Source organism: Mandrillus leucophaeus, unplaced genomic scaffold (genome assembly GCF_000951045.1).
Source record: "Mandrillus leucophaeus isolate KB7577 unplaced genomic scaffold, Mleu.le_1.0 Scaffold779, whole genome shotgun sequence".
Classification (NCBI taxonomy): Eukaryota; Metazoa; Chordata; class Mammalia; order Primates; family Cercopithecidae; genus Mandrillus; species Mandrillus leucophaeus.
The window spans coordinates 168,562-190,731 of record NW_012108463.1 but is presented as its reverse complement, the minus strand read 5'-3'; the positions used below and the strand labels follow the sequence as shown (position 1 = coordinate 190,731).

The 22,170-nt window shown below is 43.7% G+C and overlaps 1 protein-coding gene across 2 annotated transcripts in view; it reads right to left on the bottom strand.

The window, feature by feature from the left end:
* LOC105529665 (microtubule-associated tumor suppressor candidate 2-like) overlaps window positions 1–22,170 on the bottom strand; it is a 209,059-nt gene that overhangs the window by 64,301 nt on the left and 122,588 nt on the right. The window contains exons 1-2 of one of the 2 annotated variants that reach the window (XM_011966847.1): window positions 17,339–17,623; window positions 5,955–6,021 (exon numbers count right to left, since the gene is read on the bottom strand). In XM_011966847.1, coding sequence (XP_011822237.1) covers window positions 5,955–6,021; window positions 17,339–17,392 — 121 coding nt within the window. In that variant the 5' untranslated portion in view covers window positions 17,393–17,623. Of the gene's footprint in view, window positions 1–5,954; window positions 6,022–17,338; window positions 17,624–22,170 lie in introns of those variants that run through there. The other variant, XM_011966848.1, reaches the window with a different exon arrangement.

Here is a 22,170-nt window from a genome sequence, read left to right as displayed (position 1 = left end):
GATTGGAACTTTCAGTCCCATCCACCAACTTACAGGGAGAGGAAGGGAGCCTGGGGATAGAATTATATAAACTTTATAAACTTTTTTTTTTTTTTTTTTGAGACAGAGTCTTGCTCTGTCGCCCAGGTTGGAGTGCAGTGACACAATCACAGCTCATTGCAACATCCGCCTCCCAGGTTCAAGCAATTCTCCTGCCTCAGCCTCCCGAGTAGCTGGGATTACAGGTGCCTGCCACCACGCCTGGCCAATTTTTTGTGTGTGTGTTTTTAGTAGAGATGGCGTTTCACCATGGCCAGGCTGGCCTCGAACTCCTGGCCTCAAGTGATCCACCTGCCTTGGCCAAAATTATATAAACTCTTGAACGTGATTCAACGGGCTTTGGGGTTGGTGAGTATACCAAGGTACAGGGAAGATGGTGCACCCCGAGGGCATGGAAACTCCCCACCTCTCTCCCTGCCATATACCCTGCTCTATGAATCTTTCTAGTGAATTATCAAATCTAAGGAGGCAGTTGTGGGAACCTCTGAGTTTAGAGCAGATTGGACAGAACCTTGGGTGGCCGCTGAGACTTAGGACTGGTTTCTGAGGTGGACATGGTCTTGTGGGACTGAACTCTCAACCTGGGGGACTATACTAACACTGGGTCCTTGGTATCAGAACTGAATGGAATCACTGGACACTCAGCTGAAGAGGAAGAGCTGGCCGTCAGTATGGAGAAACCCTCCATACCCTGGGCATGAGAAAACAGCACTCACTAGGGCATGTTCTCAAGGTTTACTTGTAAATCAATTGCCAGGAAATTCCTACTTAAAGACTACTGGAGATTCTCTTCCAGTGTGTGAGGACACACATCAAGTCTCTGGTAGACGGCACTAGTCCAACTACGGACCTTCTAGAAGATTCAGTCGTGATACCACCAGAGAGGTCACAAATGGGAAGGTATAAAAGGGCAGTGTCTGCAAATATACTGGGGATTGCTTTCCATGCCTTGCTCCCCAAAGTCCATCTAACCAGGAGGGTAGCTGACTTGAGAAGACTGAGTTCCCCAGGCAGACGGGCAAAGGTGAAGGAAGGAGGCGGGAGTGAAGGAAAGGGATATCCTTTGCCATTTCTCAGGAACCAGGCCAGCCTCGGTATAATCTCCAAACAGGTGCAATTTGTCTTTCGCATCATCTTTTCTGCACCTTTCCCCACCCACCTGTGCTGCTCTCCCTTGGCCTGCCTTGCTGCCCAGGGCCCCCCATGATGGGATCCTGCCCTTCCAGGCCTATCCCAATTGATGTACTTCCTGCCTCAACCCTGTCCCTGGCCCAAATCAAACCCCCTGTTCCTTCAGTGTAGTTCATTGAATCTCCAACTTCACTGTACTTAATAAACAGCTGGGGGCTTTAAAAAAAATGGCCTAGGCCTCCTCTTCAAATGTTTTGATTCTGTTGCCTAGGGCATCACTGCAGGTGATTCTAATATGCATCAGGCCTGTGAACACAGACAAAGCTGATTCTGACCAGATGCTAAAGCTTTTTTTTTTTTTTTTTTTTTTTTTGAGACAGAATTTTGCTCTTGTCACCCAGGCTGGAGTGCAATGGCACAATCTCGGCTCACTGCCACCTCTGCCTTCTGGGTTCAGGTGATTCTCCTGCCTCAGCCTCCTCAGTAGCAGGGATTACTGGCACCTGCCACCACACCTGGCTAATTTTTTTTTTTTTTTTTTTTTTTTTTTTTAAAGAGAGATGGGGTTTGACCATGTTGGCCAGGCTGGTCTCAAACTCCTGACCTCAGGTGATCCACCTGCTTTGGCCTCCCAAAGTGCTAGGATTACAGGTGTGAGCCACTGTACTCAGTCCAGACGCTAAAGCTTTCGATTGCATTTATTCACCTCAAAAGTTTGGACAATGGATGGGTACTTATTAACAGATATTGGTGGAATTTAGGGCATCAGTTTAATGGATATGAAACAGTTGAAGCAGCAATTTTTACATTTGGGAGACAGGGCAGCCCTGTTCTGGAATCTGCAATAAATACATCTAACTATTCTGACTTTCTGCACCTTCTTCCCTTCTTCCTTGTCTGAAATCAGAGCCTTAGAAATTCCATGTCCCCCATGTCCCCCCACATCCCTCCACCTCCAGTTCCCATTAGACTCAGTTGATAAGAGCCTTAACTTAGGACAGGGCTGGTGCTAAGGGGAAGGGACTGGCCATACTACTCTCTCTGGGCCACCCGTAAGCCAGGTTTGCATGCTCAATGCTCTTCTCCCAAAAAGAGAATACATTGCACGTCAAGACGCCAGAGCTTATGCGCTTTACGGTTGACAGCTGATCCCCACATTCCCCTCCGTCTTTGTTCTCTCAATGCAATCTCAGCTGTGGACTGGGTGCTTGCTGCTGAAGTGTGTGCCGGGGATGAAAGCTGGGCCGAAGGAACCAGGCAGTGGTGCTGCCAAGGCCTTCCGCCCTCCCTCCAGTAGCTTTTTCATCTGGCAGATAATTCTGGTTCTATTCTTAGCACTTAGGCAGAAATCAAATAAGACTTAAACCCAAAACCCAATGTAATCCTTGTGCAGTGCCTGCTGTATTTAGAAGCTTCGGGAAAGCACAGAGAGAAGCAGCCTTGCACTTGGCACACCCGGCACCCAACCCAACTGCATCAGGGGACACAGGGCCCTCAGAGCCAAAGCTTGCCCATGGGGAGTGCAGAAGCCTCTCCAGGGAGAAATTCACCCTGGAGTGGAAATTTCCATCTTTTATCTTTGGGTTCAAGGTGCTACACACCGGAGAGTTAGGAGAGTCACCCTGACGCAGCGCTTCATCAGCACCATCTTCTTTAACTGACTTTCCATGTTATGAAGGGCAACTTGTGGGACACAGAGGTCTACCAGCTCGCCCCACCTGAACCTAAAGCCCATACTCAGAACTGCCGAGCCTTGGAACCCCCTAGAAACTCATCTATTTCATAGAGAAGCATACTCAGGGATTGGCTTCTAGCATTTCAGAGCTACAAGACTTGAGAGTCCTCATATAATTCAATGCTTTTCTATCACTCCCTTAACTGAGACCAACATATCTTGCTAAAAGAGGAGGAAAGGCGGCAGGAGCTATACATTACAGGGGGTAACACCGCACACTTTTCTAGCTGAACCATAACTTATCAGCATCTTTCTGTTCCTGAGTCTCTGAAGACCCAACCTTCCTCATGCTCAAGTCTCTCGGCCACTGAGGGCAGGGAAGTGTCCCCAAGCCTGTGGTTTGCAAACTGTGTGCTGAGGCACACTGGGCCACTGCGGCAAACCACAGGGCGCTGCAGGGTTTCTTCTATTAATACTCCCAAGGGAAACACACCGATGCTGCCTCCCTGGGGGATACCATGCGAACTCCTGGTTTGGGGGGTTCAGAGTTTTGACATTAGCTCAACATTAGCTCACACTTCATCCCCTTTGATATCACAACTTTGCAAAGCTGAGGTTTTGGCTGCTGCTGTGATAAAAAGTATGCAGTGAAAATCAGTGTGAAACAAGATACAAGGATAGCCTTATCCAATCCGATGCCAAGGTCTGAGAAGTTGTGTGTGGCCCAATCACAAGCAAGGCATTGTGGTTCCTTAAGAATAAAACAAAAATATATTGTTTTCTTTCCATTTATGTTCAGTTTTTCAAATGGCCACAAAGTTGTTAGGACATACACACTTAAGTGGCTTAGACCTAACTCCTTAATAAATAGAACTGCGAGGTATTTATTTGGCCTTGAGACTGTGAAAAAAAAGTTACTGAGACACTGTGTTCACTGTGAATTGAGAATTTTGGAACCTCTACCCTAGGCCTCTGAGCTGTCCCTGCAGTGTCATCAGGGGCCATCTTCAAGGGTCTCTACCTCTACAAGGTGAAAGGCAGATTCCAGTAGGGGACAAGGCAAGATCTCCCAGCTGTCTCCACCTCCACATTCCCTGGGAACTGACCTGAAGGCCAGCAGAGGTGAAACCTGCTCTTTGGCAGCTTCGCTGAGGAGCAGAGGCCTCAGAGTCACCTCCAACTGAGGGCAGGCCCTAAAGCGGATGGGTGCAGAGGCGGGTCTTTGCAGTTCATCAGGTGAGGAAGGAGGAATTCCTTTTTGATAAAGCAGTTTCCATCAGTGCGGAAGGAGGCGGAAGGTCCTTTTAAAGGAACCACGGGAGTCATCGAGGAGGACAGCTCTCGCGTGTGTGTGTGTGCGTGTGTGTGTGTGTGTGCATGTGTGTACAATGTGTGCATGCACGGGAGGGCAGCCAATCACATGGGACCCATGGCTCCATGGGTGAACAGCGGTGAGTTCTTCCTTAGAGAAGAACGGAAACAGTCCCTGGCACTGGGCAGGGTCACCAGTGAGTGTACCAGGAGTTTCCCTTCAGGAAAAAGTGGGGGCCACTCTCAACACTGGTCTTTGAGGCCAGATGTGGGCATCTGGATCATGAGGGGTGGCCACACTGGTGAAGCAACTCAGATGGGGACACAGAGGCTTCACCCACGGCAGCCTTGGCAAGGAGGTCATCACTGGAGCTGTCCCTGTGAATGCTGCTTGGGGTGATACCCAACACACAGAAATTAGGCTCAACCTCCATGAAAACAACAACAATGGCAAAAAGGAAGGATGAGACTTTTCCAGCAGGAGTCTGCGGGGCATGGGGCCGCTTTCACCCCTCCCGCTCCTCCTTCCAGCCAGGTAAGACATGGCCCTCATGGACCTCAGCTTCCCAGGGCTCCTCACACCCTGCCTTTCCTAGCTGACTCTGTCGGAAGAAGCGTATATCTGGCGTCAAGCCCTGGGCTTCTCCTGGCCGGGGAGAAGGGGTGTCCGGGTGTAGGTGTCCCTGCAGCAGTAGCAGGGTCCTGTTGCTCCGGATCACACACCAGCGAGGCTGGGAAGGGGCCTGTATTTGTTGTTTTCCCACAAGCACCTGCTGTCCTTAGAGAGGAGAAGAGACCACTGCAGACCTACTTTAACGTTAAAAGAAGTCACAGAACTCACAGGGGAGAAAAAGAAAACATTTTAACGAAAGGAGAGAGGAATACAAAGGGTTGGGGAAGGCTATGCTTGGATCTCACTATTCTGTCCACTGCACACCTGAGGGCCTGTGGTCCCTGGGGAAGTCCAGCCTTCTGCCTATCTGCATGGCTAGCTATGTGCCAAGGACACCTGAGATTGCTCCAATCCCCTCACGGAGGAAGCCACACCTGCACATGGTGGCCTGTTCCCAGGACCACACTAGATGGAGGAGAAGTGCTCACTGATAAAGACAATAGTGGGCAATGGGAACAGACCATGTGTATTTCAGCTTTGCTGACTGATTCCTGGGGAAAGAGAATAACAGATGGTCAAGAGGGAAAATGGGATCAAGCAATGAGAACATGGCAAATATCTGGTTCTGTCCTTGACCTACAGTGAAAGCCACATCCCCAGGGTTTGGGGATCATTTTATTTGTAAGGTCTCTATGGTCCAGACTGAACCAAACCATTTCATCAGCCAAAGATTAGAAATTTCAACATGAACTCTCATATTTTTAATCCAACCAGATTTGTGTTTTTGACCTTGTTCTAGATCACAGAGTATTTCACAACGGGGTAGAGAGTGGCAGGAAGCCATGGAACCTCTGCGTCTTACAGATAGCACCTCATTTTATCAGAGGGGACCCAGATGGATCAATGCAGACTGGTGTATGAGCTGCCGTCTGCAAATAGCAGAGTCAAGGACTGATGAGTTCCACTGTGAACTGTTAGGAAGCTGTCTTTATAACAGCAGAGACGTGAAAATTATGGTTCCCTGCTAAGGCCGCAGCAGCCCACCACTGCGCTGGGCAAGATACTTCATTCATCTAGGCAGGTTTGCACTGGCTTATTACAGGAGGTGTAATTGCTTTTGTTACACATTCATAGGAATCAGGAAAAGACATTCTTTATGCTCCTCGTTTTCAATGCCCTACTTACCAACTTCATCCCTGATGTTTGCAAGTTCGATTGACAGCTCTTTTTCTTTCACAAGGGCACTTTCACTCTGAAAAAACAAAACGGATACCGAGAGTCCCCTAGTTTTATGCTAGATAAGCACTTTCACATGATTAATTAATGAATCGTATTAAGCAAATATTTATAAGTCTAGTCTTTAAGAAGATAATTTTCACATTATACAAGCATATAAAAACTTACAAAGTCAAGTCTGACTCATTCATTTGTATCCCATTCAAATGGCAAAGCTAGCATTATAATATTAATAACACCCGTGGTTGTGCTTTTGTCTGGATTACACTCTTGTATATCATCCTGCAATAATTCTTTGCATATTTATGTCCCATGCGTTAATCTATTGCCATATATTATTATACAGTGTTTATTATTATCACTACTATGAGATTTCCAACCATTAAAAAAGTCTGTGCCATATTTCTCTGAGGGCCAAATGCTTGTTTTACCAACTGTTTTTTACACTTACCCTTTTGTCCATACATGATAAGCTACTTAATCAATAATAAAGATCAGGACAGAAGGCCTAGCATGAAACACTTCTCTTTGTAATATGACCAACAACATTTAAGGTTTCCAAGTTTTTTGTTCCACTGTCAGCATCAATAGATGAAAAAAGAGGAAATCTCAAGCTTGAAATACCATTTAGTGCAAAAAATGCCACGTATAACTAAATGACTGCTAAGTTGTTTTCAAATCAAATACATTCTCTGATATAAAGTAGGGAAGTAGTTGAAGATATGCTGAATTTGTAATCTGCATTATTGAGTCACCATAAACAGCATATTATGATTTTATTACTCACAATTACCAGAAAAGATGTGCTACATAAATTCTCTTCAAGTTTGAGATACCAAAAATACAGGCCTTCAAAGAAAGTCTCTGTCATTCTGTAGCATAGACTCTCAAAGCAAACTGATTTCCAGAGAGGGAATTTTGAGTAAAGTGTGGACCAGACACCTAGCGTGAATATCATCGGGGCCTTGAGAATGTTCTTTCTTCCTTAATAACCGTTGCCTTTGGTTTCAGCACCTCTGAAGGACATGTGCGGAATGTGACCAGACCGTTCTCACAATATTGTTTCCGGTGTGCTGTTTTGAGATGCGGTTAACAAGTGTGCTGCTTTGGGTTGGTGGGAGGGTCTCGGGTCATCCAGAGGGCATTTGCTAAGCTGTGTCATAACATTCATCATGTCAAAAATAAAACCCTATTTTCATAATACACTGAGAGCTATTTTCATCACAGGAGTCAAAAATTATTAGCTACTGGTTTCCTTAAGAAAATGTAGCAATAGATCTGTCCCTGAGGGAAACGGGCCCTGCTATAGTCTGAAGGTATGTGTCCCCCTAAATCCCCCTAAAATTCATGTTGAAATCCTCACCTCCAAGCTGATGATAATAGGAGGTGGGACTTCTGGGAAGTGATCAGGTCATGAGGGTGGAGCCCTCACGAATAAAATTAGAGGGATCCCAGGGAGCTGCCTTGCCCCTTCCTCCATGGAAGGATACAGCCCAGGTTCTAATGTTTACAGGAAAGTGGCCAGCACCAGACACTGAATCTGTTGGAGCCTAGATCTTGGGCTTCCCAGCCTCCAGAATTGTAAGAAATAAATTTCTGTTATTTATAAACCACCCAGTTTATGATATTTTGTTATAGCATCCCAAAGAGACTAAGACAGACCCAACGAACACCTCCCATCTCATTTCTGAAGTTCTCTCCTTCCATCCCAGTCCATAGCATCCTCGTTTTCCCTGAATTTCAAAGCTAACAGTTACATCTGAGAGCATGTATTTTCTTGCCTAATCCTACCCTGTATCTCAATATTCCTACTCTAACGCCACACCCACTGTGCAGGGTTGTCATGAGGATTACATTAATGTATGTGATGTAGTTAGTGTCCAGCACTTAGCAAGCTCATACAAGTGTAAGTTGTTACTATATTTCTGTTTCCTTGTATTTCATTTGCAACTGGATAACATCCTATATATAACAGGTGCTTTTCCATATTAATTATCTAAATGCATTTAGAATTTCCATATCAGTCTTTTTTTTTTTTTTTTTCCCTGAGACAAGATCTCGCTCTGTCACCTAGCCTGAAATGCAGTGGCGTGATCATGGCTCACTGCAACCTCCACCTCCCACGCTCAAGGTATCCTCACACCTCAGCCTCCCAAGTAGCAGGGACTACAGGTGCATGCCACCATGCCTAGCTAATTTTTTGTATTTTTAGTAGAGACGAGGTTTCACCATGTTGCTCAGGCTGGTCGCAAACTCCTGGGCTTAAGCAATCTGCCCAATCTGTAGCTGCCACAGTACTGGGATTACAGGTGTGAGCCACCGTGCCTGGCCTTATGCTCTGTTTTTGCAAGCACCTTCTTGGTCTGCCTTGATTTTGCTTAATTTTTGATGTGATTCAGAGATTGGAGAAGCCAGAACAGGGAATATGTTCTAATCAGACAGATCACAGGGATTATATGCTCATTCTAACAGCAGCATAATATGGCCAGATGACAATCAATGTGTTCCTGTAGGTTAAGCAAATTTGGTATTTTGGAGAGCGCTAATTTCGGTATTGACCCTGAAATAATCTTAACCTAGTGGAAAAACTAACTTGCTTTTACTGTCAAGAATAATTTTGAATACTCACATTCTCTAATTCCTAAACACAGCCAGATAATTGAAATAGTATGCTTATCAGTCCAGAAATAGCATTACACAGCGTTCACCCTCAGAGCAATGAGAGTTGCAAAGACTTAGACTGGGCCAGGCAGTGAACAATCAGAACACAACAAAAACAACAAATGAACTCTAATTTCTAACTCAAAGCCAACATTTCCCTCAGCTCCCTGTCATGGCCCCTGCTGGACGTTAACAGAGTCATGCCCCAGGGATCTCTCACATCATAACAGATCAGTCCGCACTCCCAGCCGCAGAAGAATCAGGCCTGTGGGGAAGGAGTGGCTGGAAGGCCCTATGAGAGGGACAGGCCTCTTAGGTGTGGTGCTGACTATGAGGGAGCTGCTGATGAAGACCTTCAGACTTGAATCACTTTGCTGAAAAGCTAATGCTGATACTTTGTGGCCAGGCCTTCCCCATCCATCTGTTGCTTTAAGAGGAACACAAATAAGATTGATGGAAACCAAGTGAGAACCGGGAAAAAAAAAAAAAAAAAAGCAAGTAAAGAAAGGAAGGGGAGAGATAGGCAAGGAAGTGGAAAGGAAATAGAAGTGAGATTAGAGACCTTGTACCGTCTCCATTTGGGGAAGCAGAGGCCGTTAAAACAGATCACGAAGACCCACTGAAAATGACCTCGTCCACCCTTTTGCAAGTTCAGGCTCTAAAACCAGCCAGTTCCAAACTATAGTCATTAGATGGCTTACCAAGGAAGGGTTGGCTGCCAAAGATAAGCAACAAACCTGACGACTAAAATGTCAAGGAAAAGAACTTAACTCTGGCAAGCTCTGGCTAAGTATTATTTACTAATTACCACAGGTGATTCATGCTGTCCAGCACTGAATACTCTCTGTAGTCCAGGCACAATGTCAGGTAAGCCCTTTATGTCATTTACTCCTCGAGACACTGTCCAGAGCGTCCCGGGTTTTATTTCCCTTTATGGAGGAGGAAACTGGGGCTCTATGGTGAAGTGGCTGGCCCCTGCACAACCCACTAGGAAATGGCAAAGGCAAGAGTTTCCACCCAATGTCCACACTCTTCATCAAACGTGAGCACACCAAGATTTCCCCTCCTAGCCATACTTAGATAGAAGCAACAAGATCCAAATTGCACTGAGCCTTGGCTTGGATCTGAGCACTTATTACCAAGAAGCTTTTCATGTCTGACTGGGAGAGAGGCAGGGTCCGCTCCTGACTACTCTGTCTCAACAGAACAATGCCCTGGCTGAATTCACATCCCACTCCACAGCCTGAACTGCCTGTCTCTGTCCTGGATGTGGATTCGTGAGTTGCACGTTAGTCTGTTTGCAGCGTCTGGACCCATTTCACCATAGCCTACTTGGCCTATAACTTCTGAGAGAGTTTAGTTTTCCCCACCAGCTTCTAGAAGGATGCTGTCTCATGACCTCTGAATATGTTGCTGCTGAAGATGCTGGCACAGCTCAGCTCTGGCTCGCTAAGGCCAGCCTGTGCAGTTTGGCGACAGCCCTTCTTCCGTAAGTGCTTGTTTTTGAAAGGATATCAACTCTTCTAATTTATGAATTCTCTGCATAGAGTAAGTTACTTTTTGCTTTCTGCAAGCCAAACCAGAATGACGTAGTGCTACCCTGCAATGAAATGAGTCAATAGCTGTGACTGCAGGAACACTGTTCCTTAGGCAAGAGTGAACTTAAAGGAATCTTCCATTCACTGTTCTTTGCCTCAAAAAGTTATTCCTCCATCTATCATGGTTCAACAGAATCCACTGTGCTCTTGCAAGGCCCATAGGTTCTGTTGAACACCGAGGACTCCCTTGGAAAGGATCTCAAGTCTCTAATCCCCTCTGCTGCCCAAACTATGCCTGGTCTGGGTGATGACACCATGGGTTGACTGAAATATGAGCAAGGCCTCCTCTGAGGGCCCAGGGTTAGATCAGTGCCTCTCTAAACAGGGGATGAGTGGAAAATTCCCAACGAGTGCCAAGTACATGAGCTCCTGTTTTCACTCAAGAGGGCTAAAAATAGAACTCAGCGTTAATCATCCAAACTGTCCTGGTGATATAGTCCAGAAATTGCAAAGCCTAACAAGGCCATCCCTCTAAAATTTCTGTTTATTCTATGACAGGCTTAACTGGAAGTTGACACTTTAAGAACATTTATCTAAGCCCCAAACCAACAGTTGTGTCTTCTTAGCTACCTCTTTTATTTGGTCATGCACCGCTCTCCTTTGCACGCTGAGTTCTCCATTCATTCTGGCGTCGTCTATCTCTTTATTCATAGATGAAATGCAAGACAAGCTACTCCCATGAAACATCCAACTCACTCCCTCTACGTCTTGCCCTAAACATACTCCTGCAAATCTGCTACAGTGAAGCCTCCACTTCTTTTTAGACATGGCTCCCCATCTAAGACTTTTCACAAACTCGTGGGGATACTGCCTTTCACTTTTCCTTGCTAGAGCAGCCTTGCAGAGTAGACAACCCACTCATCATCCCATTAACCTCAAGCAATCAGATGTGTGGCCAAAGCCCAGGCAAGCCTGCCATACTCTGTTATTTTAACATGTGTGCTCAATGGGCATTATCTCTTCCGATGGTTGGTGCTACCCCGTGAAGCTGGTGGTAATGGGAAGTGAAAACGCCTGTCCTTGTTAGCATCATCTGTGTGATTCTATGCTTGCGTATCAGCCACCTGTGCCACTCCTCAAATTAGAAACCAACAGAACAGCTATTTACTACTAAAACTGAATGCTGGGTAAATCTGAGGTACTTTCACCCCAGTTCATCCAGAAATAGAAAATGTACACCAAATAACACACACTCACTGAGTGCCTACTATGTGCCTGGCAGACATTTCTGCTCTCAGGAAGCTTGACTTTCAGAGAGTCAGTAAATGGATGAACAATTACAGAACACTGTGGTCTAACCCAGCAGGGCAAGGCTGTCTTGGAGATTTAAACTGAGAGCAGCAGGATATGCCGAGAGCACCCCAGGCAAAACAGCATCTGGGACTTTTTGGGAACTTCGGTCAGCCCATCAGACGGGCCCCTTTTCCCTCCAACGTTCTGCCTCTGGTCTATGAAATTCCTGGCAGGAACTCTTGGTTGGTTATAGGCGTACTGAGGACAATTTCATAAAACTCACTGCAGATTTTCATCAGCTCCTTGTTCCCCACCTGATTTTTTTTTTTTTTTTGAGACAGAGTCTCACTTTGTCGCCCAGGCTGGAGTGCAGTGGTGCGATCTTGGCTCACCACAACCTCCGCCTCCCAGGTTCACGCCATTCTCCTGCCTCAGCCTCCCGAGTAGCTGGGACTACAGGCGCCCGCCACCTCACCCGGCTAGTTTTCTTTGTATTTTTTAGTAGAGACGGGGTTTCACCGTGTTAGCCAGGATGGTCTCAATCTCCTGACCTCGTGATCCGCCCGTCTCGGCCTCCCAAAGTGCTGGGATTACAGGCTTGAGCCACCGCGCCCGGCCCTTGATTTTTTTTTTTAAAAAGAAAATACATATATATGTTAATTTAAAAACATATATGTAAGCCCAAAGACTCCCAGCTAATCTTTCCTATATTTTTAGCCTGCTCTGAAATCCGTGCGGATCAGGAAAATCCAACCCTGTGAGCTGGGCCATTTTTTTTTCCCAAGCTAAACAATCGAACAACAGGAAATTAAATAAGAGATCTATAGAATTCTGGTATTTGAGGAAACATCCAGATCTGTTAAAATTGTGAATTAAAAAAATTCAAATATGACATGCATGCACACTAAATTGCAAAAAGGTTAAAGCTTTTTTCACGCTTCTCAGAAACATTATTGCTTTTTACCCAGGGCTCCATGAGTTTAAATCAGGGTTTAAAATCAACAGGGTAGAACTTCATCTTCAAAGGAAAACACTCTCTTTTGTATTTCAAAATGAACCAGCTGCAAGGTTACAGCAACAAAACACAAGTATCTGACTTGTTTTCATACCACCTTTTGTGGCTACTGCACTCACTTTCAATACTAATATTACGAAGATTGGCCAGATCCATAACATAATAGCTCTGTGGAAAAATCCCATGGGAGGTGGACTGACCTTTTGTTTTTCATTTCAGTTATTATAGCTTTAAGGCAGCACTGATACTATGCCTTGAGTTAATCAATAAGTATTATTTCTTTCACATATAATTAACACTAGGGCCTCTGTGTTTTTGTATAATGATCTGCTTATCTGCTGTGAAATGAAATTTCATATAGGCTTGTCAGAAACAAAGTATCCTTCCCACTTAATACTCTTCAATACATTTCAGTGCCTACTCATATGAAAAACGAGCAGAGTCATACCATATATTAGAAAAAATCAACATGACTACAAATGCATAATTTCAGCCTTTGCCTTTGTGCATGTGGGGAAGAGCCACTGGGTAAAAAGATATCTAGCTTTCCCAAGAGGCTGTAGTTAAAAAGGGAATATCACACCATACCTGGATTACTAATGAACAATGGGAAAGGACAGAGATTAATGGGGCCAAGGAGAAGAAATGCTGATCCAAAGAAGTCATGCTGGGAAATTCTGGTCCCAGAGTAAGTGCAGCAGAAAGGAGAATTAGCCAGTTGCCTGCGTTTTAACCCATTTGTGTATCACTTAAGAAGTTTCTTGACCTTTCTGGATTCTATCTTCCTCTAATAACCCTCCCAAATGTATTACTGTCAGAGCACCTGCGCATACCTGGGAGGAACAGTGAGGTGCCTCTCCCCACTCCCACCCCTGCCAAGAATTTAGAGACAAGGTAAGTAAGACGAGTCTCTGAGATTAGAATCAACACATAAAAGGCTAGGGTAGAGATATGCAAATGAATCCCTAAAGGGACAGGACCATACCTAAACCAGCAAGTCTTGCTGTTGGACTGAATCTGTAACACGATGTGAGGAATAACAGGTCCATTACAAAAGGAGTTGGACAGTGAAGGGGGCTTAGGAAAGGGAGTCTCCAGGGCCAGGAACATTTCAGGGGAGCAGGGATATGGGAGATGAACCTAGTAGGCTCTGAGGCCACTGGATTCTTATAGAACAACTCGCTGGCTCAGATTCCATTCTCATCAAGGTTTCTTATGAGCTAGACTTTTGACTCTAAAAGGAAATAATATGTTTATCAGGCTTGTTATCGTTTGCTTGCCAGTTATATTTCATATGGTTAAAAAGGACGCTTGTATTCTAGTTTATACGTCTAGTTTATTCCTCTTAATAACTCAACAATTCTAACAACCATCAATTCAGGAAGGCTATGGATAAGGAGTTTCTGTGCACATAGAGCTCCTGGCTTCATCCTGGACCAGGTTGAGTCCGTAGGTGAATGGGCCCTTTGGAATCCATTTGGGTCATACCATTCCTTTCAAATATCTGTATACAAGTCTTTCCACAGACTGCATCTCCGCTCAAAAGCCCAAGATAGATCCCTACTTTTTATTTAGCTCAAGTTTAAAAACCTGAGTCTTTGGCCAGGCATGGTGGCTCACACCTATTATCCCACCATTTTGGGTGGCCAAGGTGGGTGGACTGCTTGAGCCCAAAAGTTTGAGACAAGCTTGGGCAATATAGCAAGACCTCAGCTCTGCCAAAAAAAAAAAAAAAAAAAAATAGCTGAGCGTGGTGGTGCACGCCTGTGGTCCCAGCTACTTGGGAAGCTGAGGTGCGAAGATTGTTTGAGTCTGGGAGTTCAAGTTTATAGTGAACCATGATCACACCACTGCACTCCAGACTGGGTGACAGAGGGAGACCCTGTCTCAAATAAAACAAAAAACAAATCAACCAACAAACCTGGGTCTGGATTTCAGGCTGGAAATTTCCCCACACTCCCTATGCACCGTATCTCCCACTGTGTTCACCATGAGATTGCCCCTCTCAGGTTTCATAAAATGAGGCTAAAAGACCTTTCCTTACATGCTCCTCGCTTGGAATACATTCTTTCTCTTTAGTTTAATAAAATTCTACCCCATTCTTCAAAGTGTAATTCATGTTCCACTTTTTCCAAGAAACCTTGCCTATGGTTCTAGACTGACTTCTCCTTTCACTAAATTCCAGAAACAGGTATGGTCAGTACCACATAATTTTCACTTAATTATACTCCAGTCTTGTGCTAATGTTTAATTGTTGTGTGTGTGTTATTGTTGCCTACCCACTTGTAAGTTCTCTGCAAAAGGTAGAAATAGAATGAAACCACTTATCGGTAAGCTACATAAGGGCCGGCAATGCCTTTTAAGAATTATTTGATGGTCCTAATAGTAACTAGGCACAGAGTAAACCAGTAATAAATATTTCCAATGGATAGGTCTTTATAAGTTGGCAATACATAAGCGCAAACAGCTTTTAAACGATTTGTTCATTTAACAGTTTTTTCATTATATACTCTAGGCAAGATTCCAGTTTCCCCTAATAAATTAATGCTAAATAAGCATCCTTATATTCATAGTTTTTAGTTGCTATTCAGTTTTTAGTCAATCTCTGAAACTGATTACTTTGAAAGTATCTTTAATTGTCTCGCCATGTTTTTCAGAACAGCTTTAGCTGCACTATGATCAAACTGTTAAATTGTTTTGATTTCTCAAAATGAAGTTTGTTATTTTGATCTATATGAAGTTCTGAGTAAATGGTTATTGTTTTAAGGTTTATGAAGCTAGGTTAAGGTAATCAGAAACAACTCTGTCAACAATTTTACCAGGCCTCTTTTAAATTGTATCAACCTCATTGGGGTTGTTAGAGTTGATTAACAGATTGAAGAACTTTGTTGTGGGATTTGGGAATTCTGATTCCTAGAGTTTGAAGTTGGAATGGAATCCTATCATGCTCCTGGTACACAATACCTGACCCAATAGGTAACTATCAATTAAATAAATGATTTTGGCCTACTGTCTGTGAAATTATTCTGCAAAATAGGCAACTACATAAAACAATGTGTTTTTTAATTTAAAAAGAAAGTCCTCAATTCATTTAAAGAGCACCTATGAAAATATACGTATAAAACTTCATATGGGAATACTATTCGGAAATATAGCAAAGAAAAGACAAGAAATGTAGGTATGAACATAATGAAAAAGCTGGTAAAGGCAGTGTAAGTTTTAAAGTTTTTACCAGTAAAAAATAATTTGTATTGAACTGGAAGTTTCAAAACTAAAACACTGGAAAATTACTCAAACATCATACTGCTAGAGAGATGAAATAACATTAAATTATCTTCCAAAATCTCTGAATTCAAGAATGACATAGGGATAATCATTGTCAAGAACCTGATTTAAACAAAATAGGGAAACAGATTCCCTTTGAAACATATTTTCTCAAACCAAAAGGCCTCCATATTACAGCCTCTATTTCTAAAACTTTTGTATTAGGATTTAGAAATATGAAATTTATAATATTGTTTTACATGTAGCAAATCTTTCCCTTTTATTATAACTACTGTTGTAAGCCTTCAATACTCTTTTGTGACCACTTCGCAAAAGGCTTAATCACTTCAATGTTAGATGTGCAGACAATTGAGCGCAAATGCTTTATAGTTCTTTTTGTTAAAAGCACATAAACGTGTATATAAATATTTTAGCTCATACTCACGGCAGCAAAGCCAAATCCACTGAGGTGGTTATTTCTATTGCAGCAAAACTAGTAAGTGACTTTTAAGGTATCAGTTTAATTTTCCTAGGTGGTAAGTAACCCTATTTTAGGTCAAAGTTCATAAGCAGACTGGTAACTAAGATGCTTCCAAGTGACCGCTTTTTGATGAGCGTGTATATTAAGCCACATATTTTCCTTCTCCTGGTCACATATTACATCTCAAGCCATCTAGATAGCTGATGCCCACATGGGTAGGAAGAAGGCAATTTCAACAATTCAATTGTGAAGTCCCATTTCATGCATCTTGGAGAAACCTAAATATGCATGACAATAAAATATCTCACAGAGACGAGAGTTCTTGCCAACAGATTTCTAGTAATGAAATTAAAAGCATATCCTAATCCCTCTGCTAGCTCACAAGAGTAGGCAAATGTCAAAAGCAAAGAAAGGCTTTGTGTTGGAATTGCTATATAATTCTCATGCATACCCTATTTTCAGTTCCCTGGCTGTGAATTTTTCTCCAGTGAAGACTTGAACACACCCTCAGCCTCTCTGGCTTTTTAAGTTTTCACCTCTATGTTTATTCATCTCTCTGTGATGCAAAGAAGTACAGAGAGAACAACTATACTGAGCGCTTTCTTCTCTGATGTGAAGAATATAAATTACAAGAATGAGTGCTGTTTTGAAAAAAGAGTGGTAAACTTTCAAAGTTAGCACTTGGCGAAGAAAAACACGCCTAACTAATCTGAATTCCCCAGCGGAACGTCTTAGGTTTCACAGGTACATTAAAATGCATTAAGAATATTCCGAAGATCTCTTGGCAGTTTTGATTTCAAGATGTTGGAGCAGAATCCTACTATTTCAGGAAAATGCAACAGTTACATTTGAGACTGCAGGAATACAGAATTATGTAAGGCACTGCAGAGTATGTGAGACCAAATGTTTCTGTGAACACCACTCACAATTCAGCATATTGGAACGAGTAAAGAGAGCCTCCTGTTCACCAACAAAGCGCACATGCATGCGAGGGGGACAGGCACAGAGGTGGCTGGCTCACGGCTTTCTCTCTGCCCTTGCAAAGGAGGAGGGGGAAGAAGAGAGAGGGAAGGCAAAGTACCGTCTTGTCCAGGCACTGAAGGCAGTTATAAGGCTTGCAGCAGCAATGGCCCATCCCGGCAGGCTGGCAGGCAAGGGGACCTCCTTCATTCAACGTGTCAGCGGGCAACTCCTAAGCCGAGGTACTGGCACACACGAAAGGGGCGCGCCGCTGGGAGCTGTCACAACTTCCATGTGGTCCCCTCGGCTACCTTATTTCTCCTAAACTTCAGGAATCCAGGAGGCACAGGAATGAGAGGAGGAGGAGGAGAGCAGGGCGGCAGCGATCAGATCTTGCTGCTGCGGGAGGGAGGGCAGGCGGGAGCCAGGAAGGGAGGGGACAGGCAGGAGGGAGGGTCACTTTGCCACTGGAATCCTCAGGGTGAGGCAAATCAATAGTCGCATAACCACAAGGCATTTACCAATGCCGGCTCCCTAAAAGGACAGCCTGGTCTCCGCCGGCTGCGCGGCCGCTCCCAGCCCTCCCCTGGCGGGGATGCGCCTCCGCACCGCGCAGACACGCCTGGAGAGGACGCAGGAAGCACAAAAGGCGAGCCTGGGCTTCAGGGCACTGCCTGGGGACGCCCGAAAGGGCTGCCAGCGCTTGGCTCTGCTGCAATCCTAGCTCCTAGTTTTCTGGGAAGTAAAAATATTTATAAACGTGATGTATATGGCCTCTCCTCCCATGAAACTCTTCTCAGAACATTTGTTGCTAATGGGAACCACCAATTTCTCATTTTCTAATTTGCATGCCATGAACAAATTTTTTGCCTTATTTGATGAAATCTTCACATTTAAAATATAACTGTGAAGTCGCTTGCCTAGGCTGACATACACACACCATTCAACTGGCTTGAGTAATTAAAATTGGGGTTTGGGGCAGGTATTTCTCCTAGGCAAACTGGCATAAACGCCTTAAAGGACTTGATCTTTCTAGTTTTTCACACAGTTAACAATCAGAAAGGGAAAGCATCAGGGAGCAAAAGTTTGTTTTTTTTCTCAAAAAAGACTTGGTATTTAAAAATACATTTATGTAATCCTGAAAGTCAAAGAAGCAAATATTTACATGATTGATTTTATATGCCCCGATACCCCTCAGAGGAGAAATCTTGAAATTTCTCATGTTTACAAATATACAATTACGTTTTTGCCCACTAAACTGCCTAAGGCTGTAAACAGACAATAGTTGTTAAAACTAGATGATTTTACTAACTTAACTGAGATTTTCCAAGCAGATTTTAGTTAAGTAGTATAGGCTCGGAGAAAGGCAAGTACTTAGTGATCAAATAGGAACAGACTGGAATGTTTGCCTTAGACTTGAAAGAATAAATGGAAACCTTTCTTTCAAGCTAGCAGGTAAATTAGCATAATCCTTCAGGAAGGCGATTTGGCTGTACCTATCAAAATATTAAATGTACACACGCCTTGACCCAACATTTGCATGTCTATGCTATAATAATACATACATATACAAGCATGTATGCATAAGGATCTTCAATTCAGCATCGCTGGTAACAGCACAAAAATGGGGAATATTTTAGATTTTCAATGCCTTTCTATTATATGGAAAGATGATATACATTGTTGACTGAGAAAGCAAACTTTTATAAAAAACAAAGCAAACATACACATGTGCATATGTTTGGAGTAAAGCTTTGGAAACAGTCACACATTCATGTAACAGTAGCCAACCCTTGAGGAATGGGAACCAGGAGGGAGTGAATGTCCACTTTTTACCCTCTCATGAGCATGTTTTATTTTTACCGTTTTAAAACAGTGTGCCAGGGAAAAGGCAGGGCCCCCCATCTGGGCTCTGTGATGTGAGGTCCAGAGCTGCCTCCCGCTCACTCAGGCTAATGCTCCTTGGCAATGAGCTTGCTCAGACCTCTCAGAGGGAAAGAAGCTCACAGTACCTTAAGCTCGAACCTGTGCTGAAAGCTGTTCCTAGGGCTTTTGAAATCGGTGAGAAAAACTTTATGTTGCAAAAAGTGGTGGCTTAGTATACCCCGACGCTCACAGCAGCATTATTCACAATAGCCAAAAGGTGGAAGCAACCGGAATGTCTACCAACAGATGAATGGCTGAACATAATGTGGTGTATGCATGCAGTGGAACGTTAGCCTTAAAAAGGAAGGAAATTCTGACAGGTGCCACATAACACGCCTACCTAATCTGACAGGTGCTACAAAACATGCTCAACTAATCTAAATTCATCTTAGGATGAATGAAACTTGAGGATATCATGTTAAGTGAAATAAGCCAGTCGCGAAAGTACAAATACTATATGATTCCACTTACATGAAGTACCTAGAGTGGTCGAGTTCACAGAGACAGGAAGTGGAATGGTGGTTGCCAGGGGCTGGGGGCAGGGAGAAGTAGGGAATTGCTGAATGAATTACAGAGTTTTAGTCTTAGAAGATGAAGAGTTCTGGATTCACACTACAATGCGAACATACAGACTGTTCCCCACTTATGATGGTTCCATTTATGACTTCCACTTTACGATGACGTGACACATTCAGAGGACTCCTTGACTTACGATGGAGCCATAGCAGGATAAATCCCTGGTAAATTGAAAACACCGTTAAGTTGAAAGTGCACTGTCATAACCCCGTTGTAAGCTGAGGATCATGTGTACTTAACGATCAACTGTACACTAAAAAATAGTTAAGATGGGGAATTTTTTGTTATATTTTATCACAGTTTTTTTTTTTTTTTTTTTTGTCACCCAGGCTGGAGTGCAGTGGCGCGATCTCGGCTCACTGCAAGCTCCGCCTCCCGGGTTCACGCCATTCTCCTGCCTCAGCCTCCCAAGTAGCTGGGACTACAGGCACCCGCCACCACGCCCGGCTAATTTTTTGTAGTTCTAGTAGAGACGGGGTTTCACCGTGTTAGCCAGGATGATCTTGATCTCCTGACCTCATGATCTGCCCGCCTCGGCCTCCCAAAGTGCTGGGATTACAGGCGTGAGCCACCGCACACGTTTTTCTAAAAGAGAAGTGGTAGCTTGCATTTACCTGGAGGCAACAGCTCCTGAGCTGCAGGTATGGATTAAATCAAGACAGAGCAAAGCCCTATTGTGGACAGAGCCAGGCGGGGTGGGAAGGCCGCAAAGCTAAGCACCCTACATTGATTTAAAGAATGCTTTCTTCCAGCTCAGTTGTCTTCCTGAAGATAGGTCCTCTTAGGAAATAGTTTTATTCTAAATTAGAGGTTAGAGTGCACCATACTAGAAAATTACTTCGTATTCTTAGGAGATGTATGAGAGCTCTTGCTAACCAGTTGCTCCCAGGAGATTAGTGTGAGACTGGAGGATCTACACAGAGGCCGTTTTCAGCTTCTCTTCTAGGGCACAGAGGGCACTGAAGGGCAAGGCACTTCCGTAGTCCAGTCCTTCCTACATTGTTGAAATCGCACATGTACTATGATCTCAGTGCACACGACCTAGATTTTGAGAAATGTATTCATGTTCTAGAATTGTGCCTTGTTTAGTTTACATGTTACAAAAATTTCAAACATATTGAAAAATAGAGCTAAATACCAAAGGTCTTCACATCCCTATTTCCAGGTTCAACAGTCATCAAAGCTGTGGGCACACTTGCTTCATCTATCGTTTTTTGTTTTTATTTTTTAACTTTTTCTTCATATACCCATCACCCCACTTCAGCAATTACCAAGACTGTTACCTTATTCTCACTTGTGCCTTGTCTTTCTTTTTTCTTTGTTAAAGTATTTCTTTCCTTTTTTTTTTCCCTGTTTTTTTTATTTGTTTTTTTGTTGAGACAGAGTCTCACTCTGTCACCCAGGCTGGAGTGCAGTGGTGCCATCTCAGCTCAATGCAAACTCCACCTCCCAGGTTCAAGCAATTCTACGGTTTCAGCCTCCCAAGTAGCTGGGATTACAGGTGCGGGCCATCACGCCCAGCTAATTTTTGTACTTTAGTAGAGACGGGGTTTCACTGTGTTGGCCAGGCTGGTCTCAAACTCCTGAGCTCAAGTGATTTGCCCGCCTTGGCCTCCCAAAGTGCTGCGATTACAGGTGTGAGCCGCTGCTGCACCCGGTCTGTTATAATATTTCTATGGTAAAGTATTTCTAAGCAAAACCCTACATGCTTTAGTATGCATTGCTAAAAATTATGAACATTTTCTTACATAACCACAATGCCATTAAAACAATAAAAGTGACAATAATTCCTTGGTATCCAATACCCAGCTCATAAAAAAAATTTTGCTGGTTTCTTAAAAAAAAAAAATTTTTTTTCTGGTTTCTTTGTTTGAATTGTTTGCTTGAATCAGGATTCAAACTAGGTCCATGTATTACATCAGCTTTTAAGTATCTTCGGTCTCCTATGAAGAGCAATCCCCACCCCTCCTCTTCTTTCACTGCCATGCCACTGACTTGCTCAGAAACTGGGTCAGCCACCCTGTCGAATGTCCTACATGCTGGATGTGCCTCTTTGTTTCTTTGTAATGTCACTTCACCTGTTCCTGCATCCCTTTAAGCGAAATTTAGCTCTCAAATCTGGGTTAGATTCAAGTTCAGTTTTGGGGATAACATCTCAGAGGTGATGCTGTGCGCTTCATGTTGCATTCCGTCGGGAAGCACACCACGTCTGGGTGTTCCAATTTTAGTGAGCTACAGTGGATCAGGATGTGATAGCCTCATCTCCATTGTAAAGTTTCCCATCAGCCTTTTATATAATGGATTCATTTGTTAATAATTATTACCTGAATCAATTATTTCACTGGGGACTGCAACATAATGTTCTGGTTATTTTTGTCTTTTTGCATTTATTAGATGGATTTTTTTTTTTTTTTTTTTAATTTGAGACGGAGTCTCGCTCTGTCACCCAGG